General features: G+C 43.7%; 7 protein-coding genes across 7 annotated transcripts; 5 read left to right on the forward strand and 2 right to left on the reverse strand.

Annotated features, from left to right (window-relative positions):
* Positions 1 to 2,876: 2,876 nt before the first annotated feature.
* On the reverse strand, positions 2,877 to 4,690 carry Rh5 (Rhodopsin 5). The gene is made up of 4 exons (XM_017244384.3): positions 4,540 to 4,690; positions 4,125 to 4,485; positions 3,714 to 4,060; positions 2,877 to 3,575 (listed from the first exon to the last, which is right to left on the reverse strand). The coding sequence occupies exons 2-4, from the start codon at positions 4,358 to 4,360 to the stop codon at positions 3,010 to 3,012; spliced, it is 1,149 nt and encodes a 382-aa protein (XP_017099873.1). The 5' UTR covers positions 4,361 to 4,485; positions 4,540 to 4,690; the 3' UTR covers positions 2,877 to 3,009.
* Positions 4,691 to 4,984: 294 nt separating this feature from the next.
* On the forward strand, positions 4,985 to 5,921 carry LOC108127269 (very long chain fatty acid elongase F-like). Its single transcript, XM_017244209.3, has 2 exons — positions 4,985 to 5,225; positions 5,283 to 5,921. Exons 1-2 carry the CDS (start codon positions 5,025 to 5,027, stop codon positions 5,841 to 5,843), a joined length of 762 nt encoding a protein of 253 aa, XP_017099698.2. The 5' UTR covers positions 4,985 to 5,024; the 3' UTR covers positions 5,844 to 5,921.
* Positions 5,922 to 6,301: 380 nt separating this feature from the next.
* Positions 6,302 to 7,219, forward strand: LOC122322246 (very long chain fatty acid elongase F-like). Its single transcript, XM_043213916.2, has 2 exons — positions 6,302 to 6,564; positions 6,622 to 7,219. Exons 1-2 carry the CDS (start codon positions 6,364 to 6,366, stop codon positions 7,180 to 7,182), a joined length of 762 nt encoding a protein of 253 aa, XP_043069851.2. The 5' UTR covers positions 6,302 to 6,363; the 3' UTR covers positions 7,183 to 7,219.
* A 976-nt stretch (positions 7,220 to 8,195) lies between these two features.
* On the forward strand, positions 8,196 to 9,155 carry LOC108127266 (very long chain fatty acid elongase F-like). Its single transcript, XM_017244205.3, has 2 exons — positions 8,196 to 8,449; positions 8,518 to 9,155. The coding sequence occupies exons 1-2, from the start codon at positions 8,249 to 8,251 to the stop codon at positions 9,076 to 9,078; spliced, it is 762 nt and encodes a 253-aa protein (XP_017099694.2). The 5' UTR covers positions 8,196 to 8,248; the 3' UTR covers positions 9,079 to 9,155.
* A 378-nt stretch (positions 9,156 to 9,533) lies between these two features.
* LOC108127267 (very long chain fatty acid elongase F-like) lies at positions 9,534 to 11,424 on the forward strand. The gene is made up of 2 exons (XM_017244206.2): positions 9,534 to 9,729; positions 10,757 to 11,424. Exons 1-2 carry the CDS (start codon positions 9,562 to 9,564, stop codon positions 11,318 to 11,320), a joined length of 732 nt encoding a protein of 243 aa, XP_017099695.2. The 5' UTR covers positions 9,534 to 9,561; the 3' UTR covers positions 11,321 to 11,424.
* Positions 11,425 to 16,509: 5,085 nt separating this feature from the next.
* Hacd1 (3-hydroxyacyl-CoA dehydratase 1) lies at positions 16,510 to 17,553 on the forward strand. Its single transcript, XM_017244435.3, has one exon. It carries the CDS (start codon positions 16,630 to 16,632, stop codon positions 17,356 to 17,358), a length of 729 nt encoding a protein of 242 aa, XP_017099924.2. The 5' UTR covers positions 16,510 to 16,629; the 3' UTR covers positions 17,359 to 17,553.
* A 46-nt stretch (positions 17,554 to 17,599) lies between these two features.
* Positions 17,600 to 19,238, reverse strand: Nfs1 (Nfs1 cysteine desulfurase). The gene is made up of 2 exons (XM_017244434.3): positions 19,028 to 19,238; positions 17,600 to 18,974 (listed from the first exon to the last, which is right to left on the reverse strand). Exons 1-2 carry the CDS (start codon positions 19,137 to 19,139, stop codon positions 17,716 to 17,718), a joined length of 1,371 nt encoding a protein of 456 aa, XP_017099923.1. The 5' UTR covers positions 19,140 to 19,238; the 3' UTR covers positions 17,600 to 17,715.
* Positions 19,239 to 19,285: the final 47 nt, after the last annotated feature.

Raw genomic sequence — 19,285 nt, forward strand, 5'->3', positions numbered from 1 at the left:
CAGGCAAGCAGCGTAAAAAGCAGACGGCATTGTTATGCTTGGAATGCCACCCGTCCGTGGAACGCTCGACCAGGGTTGTCAGGCGGCCATTCATCCGGCAGCCACTTGTTGCTTTTCGCCCCGTCCGGTGCTCTGACAACCCTCTCCTCCGCCGCTCAATGCCTGCACGGAATGCCGCTCGACACTTTGAGATTTGAAATATGCGGTCGGGAATGCCACTCGGAATTCGTACGAGATGGAGAGAGAAGCGTTGCCAGAGCTGTGAGCGAGCGTCAAACATTTTGGGACCACAAAATGTTACCAACATACAATCGAAAAATTTCAACAGGCGCGAAGAAGTGGCGCAACCGTCGCCATGACGAACCCGGAAAGTCATCCCCAAATATCGGGCGGTGGAAGCGAGCATAATATGAATACAAATGTTACCATACACTCGAAAAAACGCATTAGGCGCCCAGGAAGAGAACGGTCGGTGCAAAGCAGGGCGGCCCGAGAAAAGTACGGACGGATTTATAAATTCAAGACAGTTTATACCATCAATTTTATAACTCACACCCCCGGCCCGGGGCGACGAGTCAATAAATTCTCGGCGGCCGCATACGTATTTTATAGTCGCACATTGCAGATCTGACATAATAACTAAGAGGCGCGCAGAACGCGTAGCCAGGCCGAAACGAAAGCGGCAGCAGCAACATCACTGCGACCTCAGCTTGTTTGTATAATTAGCAGACAAACAGTGCTTTTTTTACTGTCGTTGTGGCCTTCGTTGTGCCTCCCTGTCGGTGGGCGTTGCTGGAATTCTATAAAATCGAATTTTTAACGTTCAAATGTTAACAGAGGCCCAGCACTGGCAGGAAATTGCAGCAGAGGCGGAATCCCCACCCCCACCATCGGAAGCGGGTGCTGGGCTGACTTTTCGTCAACATCTTTTATTGATTTCCGACATGGTAATGCTGTAAGCCTGCTGCTAGTTAACAGGCGCCCACCCCACGAATTGGCATTATTAGGATTGCCAAATTCATAGAAAGACGATTAATGCCAAGAGACAGTGATGGCAAACTGTTTGAGACGGCCTTGTCACTGCGGGAGCGAGTGGGATGTCCGTATCAGAAGTGGCGCCCTCCGTACCTGGTGGGAAATTGGCAGAAACCTGATAAGAGACAGACCTTTATAACCAAGAAAATCAGTCTCTTTAATATTAATACATTACGATCTTAACCTTTAAACTATTTTCAAACTATCTTTAAATTTTAAAACCGTTAAAAGATCAATTAAAAAACTTTATAGACATACATATTTATTTCAAAAATTGATTTGAGTTGCAGTCTTCAGAAAATGTTTCTAAACTCCCATTGAAATACAAAAAAATTATTAAAATTTCTATTCTATTAACAAGTAAATATGATTAGACAACAAAATATTTCAATTTAAAGATAATGTATCTTTCAGAACAATTCTCTGCTGCAAATTGACAACAGGGATGTAAGCCAGAAAAACGAGTGTGTGAGCGGGATGGCTATAGTGATTGTATGTACACACGACTGCCCTGCCCGTTCTGCTGGCAATTTAAACTCGTATGGATTTCAGCACAAGATACATAGCAACGAAAATAATGGCCCGACGACGAGCCCCGCTCCGCTGAGCGCCTGTTCGCAAACGATTAAATTCAGTTTAATCATCCACTAAACAGCTACGAGATACCGTTTCGTTCGTTATTATTATTATTACATGCAACAAGTCGTCGGCACACAATAAGAGGAATGTCGAAAACGACACACAATCCTCCCGCCGGGTGGGAAACAAACGAATCCGAATCCGAATCGCTGCAGGCGACGCCACTTCAGTTCAGTGGGCAAATTGGATTATCCGGAGAATAAGATGGGTTGGGTGGTGTTGGTGTTGGTGTTGCCCGTAGCCACAAAGCCTAAATAAATGGTGAGGCTGAATGAGCCCCATCGCATCTGTCTATCTCTCTAATCCCGCCCGGCCCCAGTATACTCATCTTTGTCGCACCTGCGGCCAATGGCTTCTAACACCGTTTCTATTGAGTTTCCATTGAAAATCTAATCGCTTGCGGCCCACCAGCATGCTGCTAAATCTCATGGAGACCTAGTAAAAATGTTTGTTGTTTCTTAAAGAGCAAGAAGAAGCCCCAGCCAGCGAATCGCTCGCTCACACACATGCCCACTTGGTCTAGTCTTCCCCCCCGGGTGGTGAGGGCACAATTGCAACATTGTTGCTACGCTCCTCGCTCCCGATTCGGTGTCCCATCACCAGCGGGCGCTTTCCTCCCCCTACCCCCACCTCACTGGGTGCTCCACTCGCTGGCCACACTCAGGCAGAGCGACAGCCAATCACACTTTCAACGCCCGCGTGCAAATGTTGTAAACCGGTGCTATGGCTCCTGTTCGCCTGGTGTCGTGTGGAACATTCGCTGAATTGAAACGCCACTTTCGGCCACGGATTGGTTGGATGTGCGCAAGCAACAAAGAAGCACAACTTCTTCAACCTCATCGGTGGTTGGACCCCGTCCCCTGACAGACACCGCCACCGCCAGGCCACCCTGCCATTGCTGTTTTTGAATTTGTTTCGTGCGATTGCGCTTTAAATGTGTAGACAGGTACATAGATAGGACGTTGGAGTGGACGTGGTTTACAGTGGAGATAAGTGGAGAATGCGTGTGCAACAGCAGACAGGATGTTGTCTGAACTCCTCTTGAAATGTGCATGTTGCAACGGTTGCATCCGGAGAAATCAGATTTCCTCTGTTGGAAGAGGAAAAGTTGACGAAACATATATGTATGTACATTTTATAAGATCTTTAAAAGACCGTTAAGATAAACCTTTATAAACCAAATTAGATATAAAAATTTTAAATATTCTTTTTCAATGCCAACTTTTTTTGGTTTGTATTTTTTGGAACTCTTAAAGTTCATTGCATCTTAAAATTAATCAACTCGTATAACATGTTCAAGCCATATTTTCAACCGTAAATTTTTTTGTAATTTTTCTAATTTTGGACACTCAGCGCCAAAGTATCCCCGCTGACGCTAGCCACACTCTCCTGCCCCCCGGATGAACCCGAGGTGGCTTGTTTCTCACGGATACCTAGCCAAGGAAGACGCCGCTCCAGTTCCAGGCGGTACTTTGGATGACTGGTGGCATACACCCAAGGATCCAGGCAGGACACCGACTTGCAGGCCAGACACGGCAGCATGGAAACGAAGGGCGTGATAAGCTGTTGTTCGCCAAAGCATCCGATTAGAGCCACCACGGAGTACGGCGTCCAGGCCAAAATAAACAGCATGTAAATGATAAGAGCAGCCTTGGCGATCCGGAGCTCTACGCTCATGCTGTCCGCATTGGAATTGGCCGAAAGGGATTTGACGTTCATCTTTTTGGCCTGCTCCGCCAGCATTTGTTCGTGAGTGCGGACATGGGTGAAGAGTTTGTAGTAGGAAACCAGGATCGTGGACATAGGGATAACGTAGGACCAGACGAAGATCGTGCGCACGAAGAGGCGATTCTCATCCGTGTTCGTTAGGTAGTCAAAGGTGCATGTGGTTAGATATCCCTCTATAATTGAAAAAATAAAGCCATGTTCACAAAAAAGGATATTCTAGGAAGTTGCAAAAATGCAGTTATGCACTCATGAGCCTAAAAGTATGCTTGAACCCACAAGCACACCAAGCTAACTCAATAGTCACTACTTACCAGGCTGATAACGTCCCCAGATTTGGAACAAAGGCAGCACCGAAAATGGGGTAGCCCACAACCATGTGAATATGATGAGCAGGACAATCTGGCCGTAACTCAGCCGCCCGTCAATGGGATTCGATATGGTCTTGTACCGATCGAAGGCTATGAAGGCATTTGTTATTGAAGCTCCCATTCCAGAGATGCCTCCGTTTAAAGCGTAAATATCGCATCCGAGATCCCCTCCCACGATATAACCAACAGTAGCGTTTAGCAAATAATGTGGCATATTGCTGCACATGAACAGGTCGAAGATGGCTAGGTTCAGGATCAGTAAATTGGACGGAGTTCGGAGGGACTTGGAGCTGAAAAATACGTTACATGTTTGGGTGACTTTATAAGTGAATTAATAAATAATATTAAGCTTACGTTGAAAAAATCCAGATGACCAATCCATTTCCAAATATATTCGACAACATAAGAACCACATAGGCTATATAAAAACCGGCATGATAATATATTGGCGCCTCCCGAAATCCGCGCCAATGAGCATGGATCATATGCTGGTATTCCGCAGGATAGCCATGTCCCATAGGAAAAACCCCTCCATCGCCAGAACTACTGTTTACGAGAGCCTGGGGCCCAGTGGGTCCGTTGAGGTGCATCCTGCTGAAGCCACTTCACGAATTAGTTTCCCATGGAACGAGACATGTTTTCCGAAGACTCGCCTTGTCTAAGGCTGACCTGGGGCAATTGCTGTCAAGATGCTTTTATAGTCGGGCCAAAGAATCTAATTAAAAGGGATTAGGAGGTGCCAGTGTCATCGCGGGGTGCGTGTGCATACCTCAGGAGGATAATCCCCACGTCTTATCCGCTTCTTAAGACATTTTCGAGCTTCTCACATTACCAATGCCGATGTCAGCCAAAAGACTGATATGGGCGCAGTCTATACAATAGTTCATATCAGTTGTTCTGATGGATGTAACGTGCTCCGGAAAAAATGAGCTTAGAGTTGTGTATCTATTTTTAAAATTTGTACTTCCTTATTCCTACACTTTAGTGATAAAAACATCAAACTTAATCAATATCGACTTGTGCGTTTCTGTTCAAATGGGCTTCCATATGCATGAGGTATTTAAATCAGTGGTCGGCAGAGCCCTATTCGGGGGGCATAGGACGTTTATCTTCCGCACACACACAGTGTTTAATACTAATGCATTTTAAACGGAATAGATTAAATTTGAATTACATTTACAATGCAATTCGTTCCTTACAAAGTTATCCAAGCAGTAGCTCGCCATTTCTCCAACAAACAAAACCTATTCCAACATGTTCTCCCCGGTGGATCCAGTTTTGCTACCAATATTTAGTAGCCCATGGCCCACTTTAATTATTCTATCGAGCTATCTGCTCTTCGTCCTAAAAGTGGGCCCCAAGCTCATGAAGAATCGTGAGCCCTTTGATCTGCGTGGAGTAATTAAGGTCTACAATATATTTCAAATCGTCTACAACAGTTGGATGTTTTTATACGTGAGTTGAAACGCAAATATGAAAAAGATATACTTTTTTAATTGGTTATTTTTTTAGACAATTCACTTTTTGTTTGTCTTGAGGGCCTACGACTTGGGCTGTATGAATACTCTTCCACTGGACCACGAGCACAAGGATAGAGAGCGGTACTTTAGTAACCTATATTTGATTAACAAGTTCATCGACTTGGTGGAAACGGTATTTTTCATTCTGCGGAAGAAGGACCGGCAGATATCCGTACTGCATGTCTTCCATCACGTTAGCATGCCCTTTGCTGTATATATTGGTATCATATATAATGGCTACGGTGGCATAGCTACGTCTTATTGCCTAATGAACGTTATGGTACACGTGTTAATGTACACCTACTACTATCTTTCGTCTGTAAGCGAATCTGTGCAGAAGAGCCTGTGGTGGAAAAAGTACATCACAATCTCCCAAATGGTGCAATTCGCCATCATTCTAGCCTGTATCACTTACTCGTTATCCCAGCCCGACTGCACTGTCCCCAAGGTGACGTCATACTTGTCTGGAATACTAGCTTTCTCCTTCCTGATGTTGTTCACTAACTTTTACGTGAGAACCTATGTGCTTGCCGACCGCAAACGTCGTGATTAGCCAATCGAACTGTATGGTTGTAAAAATATATTTAAGTTTCTTTTTGAAGCAAATATACATATTTAAAACAGGGGATAAGTAGTGTTATGTTACTTTTTAGTCTTTAAAAGAATGGTTATATCTAAAATTCCGATGTTTTTTTATGCTTCAAGTGAAACAAGTCGTCTCATTTGCATATTTTTCCATTTCTATTTTCAAAATCAAGTTCTAAGTCAAAGGTTTCGTCTTAAAAGTCACGGCCATTCTATTCTAATGGACTATCTACTTGTAACGAATTTAATCGTTTATTCCATTAATTTTGGGTTAATTGAAGTCTATTTAATTCATAAAGGTGACTTCTAAGAAACTATGGCGTAGGATTGCATTTGTGATTTAATTGATTTGTATATTGATTTTATTGCATTTTCACATATGCATACAAATGGAAACGTTTTCATTTCCGCGAAATATCTAATAGTATCAACTAGCTTATCAAGACCTCAAGACCAGTTGCTCGTAAAATCCACAACAGATATTACCAATGCTCTCCCCGGTGGATCCTGTCATACTGCCAATATTTAGTAGCCCATGGCCTACTTTAATTATTCTATCGAGCTATCTGCTCTTCGTCCTAAAAGTGGGACCCAAGCTCATGAAGAATCGTGAGCCCTTTGATCTTCGTGGAGTAATTAAGGTCTACAATATATTTCAAATCGTCTACAACAGTTGGATGTTTTTATACGTGAGTTGACACCCGAATATGAAAAAGATATATTTTTTTAATTGGTTATTTTTTTAGACAATTCACTTTTTGTTTGTCTTGAGGGCCTACGACTTGGGCTGCATGAATACCCTTCCACTGGACCACGAGCACAAGGATAGAGAGCGGTACTTTAGTAACCTATATTTGATTAACAAATTCATCGACTTGGTGGAAACGGTATTTTTCATTCTACGGAAGAAGGACCGGCAGATATCCGTACTCCATGTCTTCCATCACGTTAGCATGCCCTTTGCTATATATATTGGTATCATATATAATGGCTACGGTGGCATAGCTACGTCTTATTGCCTAATGAACGTTATGGTACACGTGCTAATGTACACCTACTACTATCTGTCGTCTGTAAGCGAATCTGTGCAGAAGAGCCTGTGGTGGAAGAAGTACATCACAATCTCCCAAATGGTGCAATTTGCCATCATTCTAGCCTGTATCACCTACTCGTTATCCCAGCCCGACTGCACTGTCCCCAAGGTGACGTCATATTTGTCTGGAATACTAAATTTCTCCTTCCTGATGTTGTTCACTAACTTTTACGTCAGAACTTATGTGCTTGCCGATCGCAAACGTCGTGATTAGCCAATCGAACTATATGGTTGTGAAAATATATTTAAGTTTCTTTTGAAAGCAAATATACATATTTAAAAAAGGGGATTAGTAGTGTTATGTTACTTTTTAGTCTTTAAAAGAATGGTTATATCTAAAATTACGATGTTTTTTTATGTTTCAAGTGAAACAAGTCGTCTCATTTGCATATTTTTCCATTTCTATTTTCAAAATCAAGTTCAACACAAAGGTCTAGTTTAAAAAGTCGCAGCCTTTCTATTCTAATAGGCTATCTACTTGAAAATCTTATTCCATCAATTTTGGATTAATTTAATTATAGAAAATCTAATTCTTAACACGAAAGGAAAGCTAACTTCGGGCGGAGACGAAGTTGATATACCCTTGCAGTTTAAACCGGATATATATCGCAAACATCGGATATAGTTGGCCGATCTTTATGAGAATATGATAGTATAACCCAATTTATTATAATACAAAATCTAAAAAAAAATTCCAATTTTCTATCTTCAAAAATACAAAAGTTGGTATTTCTACCAAAAACCATTTCCGATCGTTCAGTTATATGGCAGCTATAAAATATAGTCGACCGATCCTTATGAAATTTTACATGCCGTATTATTTTGCCCAAAATAGTTCTCTTGTAAAATTTGTAACTTCAAAACTTTTAAAATTTGTAACTTTTCTAACTTCAAAAACATCAAAGTTATACCATTTCCGACCAATATATACTGCGTGCAAAGGAAAGAAGGGTGTGTGCAGAGTTTCAAGACGAGAAACAGACAGACGGACATGCTCATATCAACTCAGGAAGTGATCCTGATCAAGAATATATATACTTTATAGGGTCGGAGATGTCTCCTTCACTGCGTTGCACACTTTTGACCAAAATTATAAAACCCTCTGCAAGTATAAAAACTATTTCGTAAGAGTGCATTTGTGCAGTATGTTGATTTACCTGCATTTAAATTCATGCATACAAATGGAAGCGTTTTCATTTCCGCGAAATGTCTATTGGTATCAGCTAGCTTATCAAGACCTCAAGACCAGTTGCTCGTTAAATCCAAAACAGATATTACCAATGCTCTCCCCGGTGGATCCTGCCACACTGTCAATATTTAGTAGCCCATGGCCTACTTTAATTACTCTATTGAGCTATCTGCTCTTCGTCCTGAAGGTGGGTCCAAGACTCATGAAAAACCGGGAGCCCTTTGATCTACGGCGCGTTATAAAGGTCTACAATATATTCCAAATTATTTACAATATTTGGATGCTTGTACACGTGAGTAATATAAAGAGGATTATTCTTGAATGAGGATGCATTATTACTAATTGGTATGCACTTTTTAGTTTGTTAACTTTCTGTTCGTTTTGAAAGCTTATGATTTGGGATGCATGACAACTCTACCTCTGGACCACGAGCACAAGGACGCTGAGCGTTACTACAGTAACCTTTATTTGATTAACAAATTCGTCGACTTGGTGGAAACGATATTCTTCGTCCTGCGCAAGAAAGACAGACAAATATCTGTCCTTCACCTCTTCCACCACGCCAGCATGCCCCTTGTGGTTTTTCTCTTTACAACACTCCACGGATATGGGGGGGTCGCCACCGCCTACGCTTTGCTTAACATTATCGTCCACATCCTGATGTACACCTACTACTACCTATCCACCGTAAGCAAGGCGGCGCAACAGAGCCTCTGGTGGAAGAAGTACATTACAATCGCCCAGATGGTACAATTCGGGATAGTTCTAGCTCTTAACACCTACACTTTATCGCAGCCCAACTGTAAGGTCCCGAGATTTCAAGCCTATATTTGTGGAGTTTTGTCATTGTCCCTTTTCGTATTGTTTGGAAACTTTTATGTCAGAGCTTACATACTTTCCGACCGGAAGCGTCGGCAGTAGTTTTTTAAGTATTTCAAAAAATAAATCACATTAAATAGAATATTTGGATAATTAAATAAAATTCAATAACCCAACTATGTGATAAAAGAAATGTCTCTCCTTAGAAAACATTTAAATGTATACCATTCTATACATTATAATTAAAATAGCAATCAAAACTTAGGTTACTTCCGGTTTTCCAAACTAAGAATTAATGCGTTTTTATTTTACGGTTATATATTAATGATATAGGAAGCTCTAGATTTATGTGAATATTTATTTATTCTAGGCCTAGAAAACCTATATAAAAGCTAACTTTTGGTCAAGTTTCTGCTGTTCTCTTATGCATTTATGAACTGCGTCACTTGATGAAAGTTTATTTGCATTTAATGTATTCTAATAGAATAATTTACAAGGTTATTGAATTTCAAATGTATCCAATTCACTTATTAGGTTTGCCGACAGTTGCTGGCCATTCCTAAAAGTGACATAACCGAATGCAATATGCTTTCTCCGGCGGATCCTGTGATTATAGTACTTTTGGGCTATTTGCTCTTCGTCCTGAAAGTGGGACCAAAGTTTATGCAGAATCGAACGCCATTTGATCTGCGAACCATTATCAAGGGCTATAATATCTTTCAGATAATATACAACGTTTGGATGCTCGTCTACGTGAGTTGGCCACCTTACAAGGAGTCCTATTTTTATACCCTTGCAGAGGGTATTATAATTTTGTCCAAAAGTGTGCAACGCAGTGAAGGAGACATCTCCGACCCTATAAAGTATATATATTCTTGATCAGGATCACCTCCTGAGTTGATATGAGCATGTCCGTCTGTCCGTCTGTCCGTCTGTCCGTCTGTCCGTCTGTCCGTCTGTCCGTCTGTCTGTTTCTACGCAAACTAGTCTCTCAGTTTTAAAGCTATCGTCTTGAAACTTTGCACACACCCTTCTTTCCTTTGCACGCAGTATATAAGTCGGAACGGCCGGGATCGGCCGACTATATCCTATAGCTGCCATATAACTGATTGATCGGAAATGGTATAACTTTGGTGTTTTTAGAGTTAGAGAGTTCAAATTTGACATGAGAGCTATTTTTGGCAAAATAATACGACATGCCAAATTTCATAAGGATCGGCCGACTATATCTTATAGCTGCCATATAACTGAACGATCGGAAATGACCCAACTTTCGTGTTTTTGAAGATAGAAAGCTGGAACTTGGTACAGATTATATTTTTGGCCAGTTAATCCGACCTACAAAATTTCATTAGGATCGGCCGACTATATCCTATAGCTGCCATATAACTGAACGATCGGAAATGACCCAACATTCGTGTTTTTGAAGATAGAAAGCTGGCACTTGGTACACATTCTATTTTTGGTCAGTCAATCCGATCTACCAAATTTCATAACGATCGGTTGACTATATCTTATAGCTGACATATAACTGAACGATCGGAAATGGTATTTGGTAGAAATATCAACTTTCGAATTTTTGAAGATAGAAGCTTGGGACTTTTTTTTAGATTCTTTATTGTAATTAATTGGTTTTATTATGATGTAATCATAAGGATCGGCCAACTATATCCGATGTTTGCGATATATATCCGGTTATAGCTGCAAGGGTATATAAACTTCGGCTCCGCCCGAAGTTAGCTTTGCTTTCTTGTTTAAGATATAATCATAATTTTTGCAGGCCATACACTTTTTGTTCTTTTTGAGGCTGTATGATTTGGGATGCATGACGAGTCTTCCTCTGGACCATGAACACAAGCACCGGGAGAGCTACTTCGGCACCCTGTACTTGGTCAACAAGTTTGCCGACCTGACGGAAACTATATTCTTTGTTCTGCGGAAGAAGAACAGACAGATATCTGTCCTGCATGTCTTCCATCACGTCAGCATGCCGTTGGTGGTATATTTGTTCATAAGGCTCCAAGGATTTGCTGCCGTTATCCTTTATTGCGTCTTGAACGTGGCCGTTCATGTGCTGATGTACACCTACTACTATCTGTCCTCCGTCAGCAAGGCGGTGCAGTCGAGTCTTTGGTGGAAGAAGTACATCACCATGGCCCAGATGGTACAGTTCGGAATTATACTATCCATCATAGCCTACACATTATCGCAGCCCAATTGCAATGTCCCGCGACCCGTGGTGTATGTTTCAGGCTGTTTAACATTGTCCTTTTTGGTATTGTTTAGCAACTTTTACATCAAGTCGTACTTACTATCGGACCGAAAGCGCGGTCAAAAGTCATAAGTACTTGAATATAGTCAGAGTATGATCAAAAACAAATAAATTCATAGTTTTGTTAGAGAAACTAGAGACATTTAATTAAACTATACAGCAAAGGTACACCTAAATACTTCCAGGTTCTTTATTTAACGCGTCAATATCAGGAAGGTGACTTTGTTCCATCATTTACATGACATTTACACTGCAGCCATTTGCATTTTACAGCACGGTGAACATTCCACATTCTGACGCAAGTGCGAGCGAACACTTGCACGACATTTTCCGACATCGAGGTACGGGTACCCAGATCGCAGAAGCAAGCGGATTTCGCCATTCGCCTCGGGCGGGGCCCTGGCAGAGCACATTCACATTAATCTCCGTTTCCGCGGGTCTTTAGCCGCCTTCGACCTGTTTCTTTCAGACGCAAAAATACGCACCGGCTCACAGCAATCGAGGATAGCGGGCCGAGTGGGACAACACTATTGTTGAATCAAACATGGCTATCGGGGCTGTCTCGCTCTGGCTGAGACAGACATATGCATGTGTATTTCCGCTTGCTGTACTTTCTGCTCACCTGGTTGGTTCGGCGCTGTCATTTCACAATGACCCACCTTCACGACTGACAGCGACGGCAGAAAACGCGTCGCGTCGCCTCGCGCGATTTCCAACTGATTTCTGTTGTTGTTATTATTGTGGCAGCGTTTCTCGCTGCTCCCCGACTGTTTGTACAACAAACAGAACGGAGGCGGCGACGGTGTTTTATTATATCAACAACAAAAAACAAAAACAGCAACATTTTCATTAGGAGGCCAGAAAATATCGTACACATAACGACAAGAACACAACCGACAACATCGAAATACATATGTATACGGGTAAACAAGCAACAAAAACAAAAATAAAGCCAACAACAAAGGTTGATTCGCTCTGCCTTTGTTGCGAGGCGGAATTCATTTTCGTTTTGCGAGGCAAATATTGAAATTTTTGTTAGGGGATGATTTCATTTTAGACACCCTATTATATACATACTTTGTTTAATCTTTAGAAGAGTTTAGGTAATGTGGTGGGTTTAGCATATTCATATGTTTTTGTAAAGAAACCAAAATGACCACTATATTTATTTCGTAATCAAATAGGTTAGTTTTATAATTTAAACAACCCAAAATAAAATAATACCCCTTCAATCTTATATACCCCTGATTTTTAGGGTATGTTAGAACGAGACCTCTACTGACACACAGACTTGTCGTTCTCGCTCTCCGCTAACCTTCGACTGGTTGGAAGCGCCTTGACCGTAATTTCACGGCCCCATTGCCAAGTGAAGGACGCACCTTGAAACTCAAGGATTTTGCGATTTTTGCGAATTTTGCCAACTTTTTCGGCACTCAGTAGGTCAGCGCGAATTTTGGCAAACTTTTTGGTGGTTGTTGGAATGGCGGTGGGGGTAGGAAGTATGTAGTATATGGGGAATGTCGATGTCGATGACATAACCAGCTCGTACAATCTCGAAGTGGCATTGAGATGCGCCGAAACAAGTTCCCCGCTGTTTTTGGATAACCAGTGGGGATCGGGGTAGGCGGGGTTAGGTGGGGTGCAGATATTCATATTCACTCGATGCGTGGCGGGTTGGGATTTTCCTCCAACGTTGAGTGGCCACGCGCTAGACATTTTTGGGCGCCTCATAGCACAGGTTGTGATTTGAGCTTTTTTGGAAGCTAAGGTTAAGGTTATTCGCTAATTGGCCCGCTCATAACGTAACGGTAACTAACCACAGTCAATGCAACCACCACCCGCCACCGTGGGCATTGGGTGGGAGTGGCATGGTCGGTGGGTTGCTCGGCCGCGGTTCGATGGTTGATTGGTACATTGGCAAGTGTCAACGCCTCGCTTGTCCGTCCCGGTACTCGATAGTGCGGTCAGTCAGGCCCCAAAATCCAGTTTTGGGAACAGGCGCGCACAACCGAGCAACAAGTGGACGACGCCCCGGCATTGGCGTCACTGCCACCAGCGGCGCAAATCAGAAGCGTTGTGGCTGCCCCCTGCCCACTTGGCACACACAGCATTGTTTGTGCTCGACCAGGGCGTGGTCTGCCGTCTACTGGCCAGTGGCTCCAAAGGGGAGTAATGGCCCCGCCAGTTTTGGGTGGCGAGGGTGGTGTTTAAAGAGGAGGGGGCCCGCACCATGCTTCAAGCTTGGCACAGAGCCAAAATGATCGGGATTGAAGTAAAATTAGGACATGAACTCGAAACACATTTTGTAGCTGGATAGAGTTCAAGGAGACGATGGGGTCTACATGTATCTGTATCTACATCATGTATCTAGATACATACATATGTATCTGGTGTGTAGGTATATCTGAATGGCATGGAGAATACACTGAATTCAGTGTTTTTATGCTTAGAATTATTATAAAAAAAAAAAACAAATATTAATTAGAATTATTTAAAAAATATACAAATATTAATTAGTTCACAAATAATTAATGCAATAAATTAATTAATACATTTACAAATATATATTTTGTATTATTTTTTTGTATTTTAATTTTTTTCTTTAAAATAAAAACGAATTCCCTATTTAATTAATTAAAGGTTGTACCCCCCATTTAATTTGCGCCTGTTAAGCAGGTTCTCATTAAAATAGTAGGGTTGCTTGCCGGAAAAAAAGCCAAGGCAAACATCAAAAGCTGACCACTCACTGGCCGGCCATCCACGGAAGACTCATGGCTCGACGCCAACACACGCACGCAAACTGGTTTCCGGCCCCCGGGCTGCCTGCCTCCCCAACCGATCCAGCTGCTTCTTCTTTGGCCCGCTAGTAGTTGGGGCTCATTTTTATCAGTTTTTTTTTCATTTTATTGCTCATTCAGTGGCAATGGGGAGCAGAGCAGCTCATTGTCGCCGGCTGCTGGTTGCCTGTTAGGTTGCATGTGGGAAAACGTTGAACGCCCACAATAATGGACGTTTTTGCTCGCCGCGTCCTTGCCTCCGCTGTTAGTTAGTTAATCGACGGTATTAGGCGATAGTTTTTAAATCACGTTGCGAACTTTGTGGATTTTGCTGGTGGCCCAGTACAATTTTGTGCAATAAGCAAAATGACGGGCACAAAACAAAATGTCCGGCCGGAGTGGGCGCCCGCAACTTCCGCCGATGGCGGTATACATGGGGTCGGTCGGTCTGATATCATGCAGTTTCTAGCCCCAGTCGCAGCAGGTGGATTGTGCTATTAGTTACGAGTGTGTGTATGTACAGTACATTGTGGCTATGGCTATATGGCGGCGGCGGTATATTCGTAGAACGAACTGGCGGGACGTTGCGGGCAATTTTCTGTTTTCTGTTGGCCTGTGATGTGAGCAAACAAAATGACTGCTCAAAATTGAGCAAAATGTTCGAGTGCTGCTTGCAAGGGGCGCGAGTGTGTTTGCATTAGAAATTGCGGTTCAAACAAACAAAGTTTTCTCCTTTTTTCTTAGTTTATTATTTACAATATTTAATTTTTCTGTTGCATAGTACGCCATGGTGGTGGTGGTGTCGAAAAAGGGGCGGTGGTGCGCAGGGCCCGCATTTGTGGGCGTGTAGCATAGTTTGAATTTTGTTGCTTTTCCTCGAGGTTTTTTATGATGGCGCCACCTGTTGGCCAGTCACCACACTTAGCACACTTTGATTTTATTGCCCTTTGGTAGTTCTCTTGGCTTTTTTCCCTCTTTTGCTAGCCAAAAAAAAGAGCAAGCGAGCGAGTGAGCGAGAAAGAGCGAATACTGGTGTTTGCTCAACTTAAAGACTTTTAATAATCACTAGTTGTGGCCTTAAACTGCCGCAATTTGTCAGCTTTGCGAATTTCTTTGCCAGCCCACATGTACACGCCAGCGCTCACACACACACACCGGCGACCAGTCACGTTAAAAACCCCTGCTGCCTTGACACTCTATCCGTCTCGCTCCCTCCCATGTAAACGGCGCACCCGGCACTCACTTCTCCAACGCCGTTCGAATGCGTCGCCATTTCGCTGTGCTGACATTTCTGTTCGCCTGCTGAAAAAGAGGGAATTCACTTTTGGCGGGGTCTCGTTTTTCCTGGTTTGTCCAATCGGCCTTTGTGGGCGCTGCTGTCTGAAATTGCCGCTCCGCCCGTCCAACGAGTCCGCACGACGATTGCTGATAAGGCAGCCGGCTGATAAGGTGCCCCCGGCCCGCCCCCCTTGCTGGCTGGCTAACTGGATTGCTTTACGTCCGAAGCGGCTGGTCGGCTTTTAGGGGAGTACTTGGTAATTTGCCTTTGCAGCAAATTAATTCACGGTAGGCGTGGTTGCAGGCCTCCGCCCACATAGCTCGGGCAAGCAAACACGTGCCGTGCCGTGCCGTCGATTCGGAACAAAAGTTCCAATTCCAATTGCGATTCACAATGGATTCGACAATACCGTAGAAAACCAGAGCGAATCGCTCGCTCAACGACCGGCTGGGGAACGGAATCGCCCCACCAGCACGCGCACTTGCAGGTGGGGACGTGCACCGGCCCCGTGGTGGTGGCGGACTTTTTCAGACACGTTCGGTTTTCGGTTCGGTTTCTACTAGGCGATCATAATTGGTAGCTGGTATTCCGGTTCATTGCGCAAACCGGTCGGAGGAAGCTAACAAACGCCAGCTGCCATGGTACAGTGGAGTGAAACACGAAAAAAGTATCTCGAATATGTATATTCGTGTATCTCATATGAGATGTATCTTCTACATGTATCTACATGTACATGTATATGTATATTTTGTAACCTGATCAGATTGTTGTGTATATTACATCAGTCAACTTTATTAAATAAAATATATACACTTTAATTAAACATTCAATTGTATTTACCTTAACAATGACTAAGTCTTAAATTAAAGCTGTGTTTCGTTTGAAATCAGTAATTATTTAATTGTTAATTATATATTTGAATCAATAGAGGTGTGGATTACTATGAGTGGTCCTTATTAAAGTTCTATGATATCATATCACAAAGAAATGGAATTAAAAATACGTGTTATTTATTTGCAATGAACCTCTGACTTACAGGTGTAAGTTTTCTTATGTACCTGACAATTTAAAAACTATCTTGTTATGCAATTTTTAGGTCTAACAGGTAGCATTGTAATTACGAGGCTCAAAAGTACCGCCCCGAGTAAAGATGTTGAGTGACCAAATCGAAATACTTTTCGGATTTTGGCTCAGAGCCTCGACGGTCACATTGACGAACAGGTGAAAGCCACCTCGAAACAATATCTCCCGTCAGCGATAAGTTTAACGACATTGATTAGTTAATCAGCAACGACCGCAGAGGTGAAAGTTCGCGTAGTTCCACCATGTCGTCGAAGGCAGTCAAGACCAGCAAACCCGCTTCCAAGGAGCCGTCCACGCTCACCAAGCTCTATCTGTTTGCCTACAATGCCGGGCAGGTGGTCGGATGGAGCTACATCCTGTGGCAGCTGGTGGACTACTACCTCCTGAGGACACCTGAGTTCCGGGCGCAGGTTACGCTCTGGGACTTTACACGCCTGGCGGTAATCATCTTCCAGAACGCTGCCTTCGTGGAGATCTTGAATGCGTCCTTTGGCCTTGTTAAGTCAAACCCAGTGGTCACTGGGTTCCAGGTGTTCAGCCGCATGATGGTGGTTGTTGGTGTTGTGATGGCCACGCCCACGGGCAAAGTCTCTCCGGGTCTGCCAATCGCCCTGTTAGCTTGGGCCATCACTGAGATTATCCGCTATGGCTACTATGCACTGAACATCATCAAGGTGGTTCCCCATTTCGTGGTCTTCCTGCGTTACACGACCTTTATTGTGCTGTATCCCATTGGAGTGACCGGTGAGCTGCTGTGCTTCTGGTGGGCACAGAGCTACGCCCGGGAAAACAGCGTGTGGAGCGTAGTGATGCCCAATAAGTGGAACGCCACATTCTCCTACTTTGGCTTCCTGTGGATAGTCATGCTGGGCTACATTCCCATCTTCCCGCAACTGTATCTGCACATGTTTGCCCAGCGCCGGAAGATCCTGGGCGGAGGAGCAGCTGCCCCCAAAAAGAAGGCCAACTGAATGTGAACCTTGACCGATGATCGCCAGTTAAATCGGTGGATGCAAATTATATATTGCATCATTTGCATATCTTTGGCCTTTGGAGCTACGTTCGCGTTTGGGGTCTCTTGTCTCACCTCTTACACAAGCACATTCGTTCGGACTAAGCTTAGTTATAAGTGGTTTTGTGTACAAATAAACTAGATAATCTTTAAACGAATTTGTTTCGCTTGCTCCCTTCTACAATATTTATCACAAAAGATGATTTTTTTAAATTGAATTTTTATATTTTTCAAACATTTAAATTAAACCTGGAAACTGGTACTCTCAGACTAATTTATTTCGCTTTCATAATAACAGTAACGACTAACATAGTGCTTAGTGCTGTGACCATTGAATGGTCTTAAGGTCGATGCCCTCCTGGACCATTTCCCACAGAGGCGACATTTCACGCAATCGTTCCACATGCTTAATGCACTTATCTGCCGTGTAGTCAACTTCCTCTATGGTTGTGAAGCGACCGATTCCGAAACGAATGGAGCTGTGGGCCAGATCCTCATCGGTGCCAATGGCTCTCAGTACATAGGAGGGCTCCAGGGAGGCAGAAGTGCAGGCGGAGCCACTACTCAGAGCCACATCCTTTAGGGCCATCAGAAGGGACTCGCCCTCTACATAGGCAAACGACAAGTTCAAGCAACCATTGTAGGTGGCATCGGGGTCTCCATTCCTAATCACATGTGTCAAGGCACTCGATATCCTGTTCAGCAGGCGGTTCGACAAAAAGTCCACCCATTTCTTGTCGTAATCCATTTCCTGTAGAGCCAATTCGGCAGCGGCTCCCAAACCTACAGCAAGTGGAGCGGGAACAGTGCCGCTTCGCAGGCCACGCTCCTGTCCACCGCCGCTCTGGATGGGTTCCAAACGAACTCGCGGCCTGCGACGCACATACAAGGCGCCCACGCCTTTCGGGCCATAGATTTTATGTCCGGAAATGGACATCAGGTCGATGTTCATGGCGTTCACATCGAGCGGGATTTTACCGACAGCCTGAGCTGCATCCGTGTGAAAGAATACTTTGCGTGAGCGACAAAGTTGGCCAATCTCGTTGATGGGCTGCTTGACTCCGATCTCATTGTTCACCGTCATAATGGACACCAGTGACGTTTCTGGTGTTATGGTTTCCTCCAACTGTTTCATGTCTATGATGCCGTTGACCTGCACCGGCAAGTAGGTGACTTTGAAACCCTCGTTCTCCAGAGCGCGGCAGGAGTCCAAAACACACTTGTGCTCCGTCTGTGTGGTGATTACATGCCGCTTCTTGGCTCCATAGAAGCGGGCCACCCCCTTGACGGCAATGTTGTTCGACTCTGTGGCGCCCGAAGTAAAGATGATCTCCTTGGGATCGGCACCAATTAAAGTGGCGACCTGTTCTCGCGCCTTCTCCACCGCCTGTTCTGTCTCCCAGCCGTAAGCATGAGTCCGGGAATGTGGATTGCCGTAATAGTTAGTTAGGAAGGGGAGCATGGAGTCCAGCACACGGGGATCCATCGGTGTGGTAGCCTGCGCATCCAAATACAGAGGACGACCCTCGGTCTGTTCATTTTTTATGTTGAAACGCACCTGGCGCTCACGAAATTCTGTGGGGTTTCAGTAAGAGTTAAGTGCAATCATGGAATATTTCAAAAAGTACCTTTTGAAGTGGCAGCCGGCTTCGTGGAGTCGTGTCTAACCATGGAAACACTGGCATTTTGAGAGCGTGTGCGCAGGATGTGCGCCTGTATACGGCCCAGCACTTTCTGCATCTTTTCGGGTACTCTAATTAGCGTGTCGTATCTATTATCAAAACGGATTTCACAATTCTTATGTTATTATCAGCTGTGTTGAATGGAAAATGCTGCAGCCCTGAAAATTATCGATAATTTGGTTCTGTAGTTGTTATCGGTTTATT

Source organism: Drosophila bipectinata, chromosome 2L, assembly GCF_030179905.1.
Source record: "Drosophila bipectinata strain 14024-0381.07 chromosome 2L, DbipHiC1v2, whole genome shotgun sequence".
NCBI lineage: Eukaryota > Metazoa > Arthropoda > Insecta > Diptera > Drosophilidae > Drosophila > Drosophila bipectinata.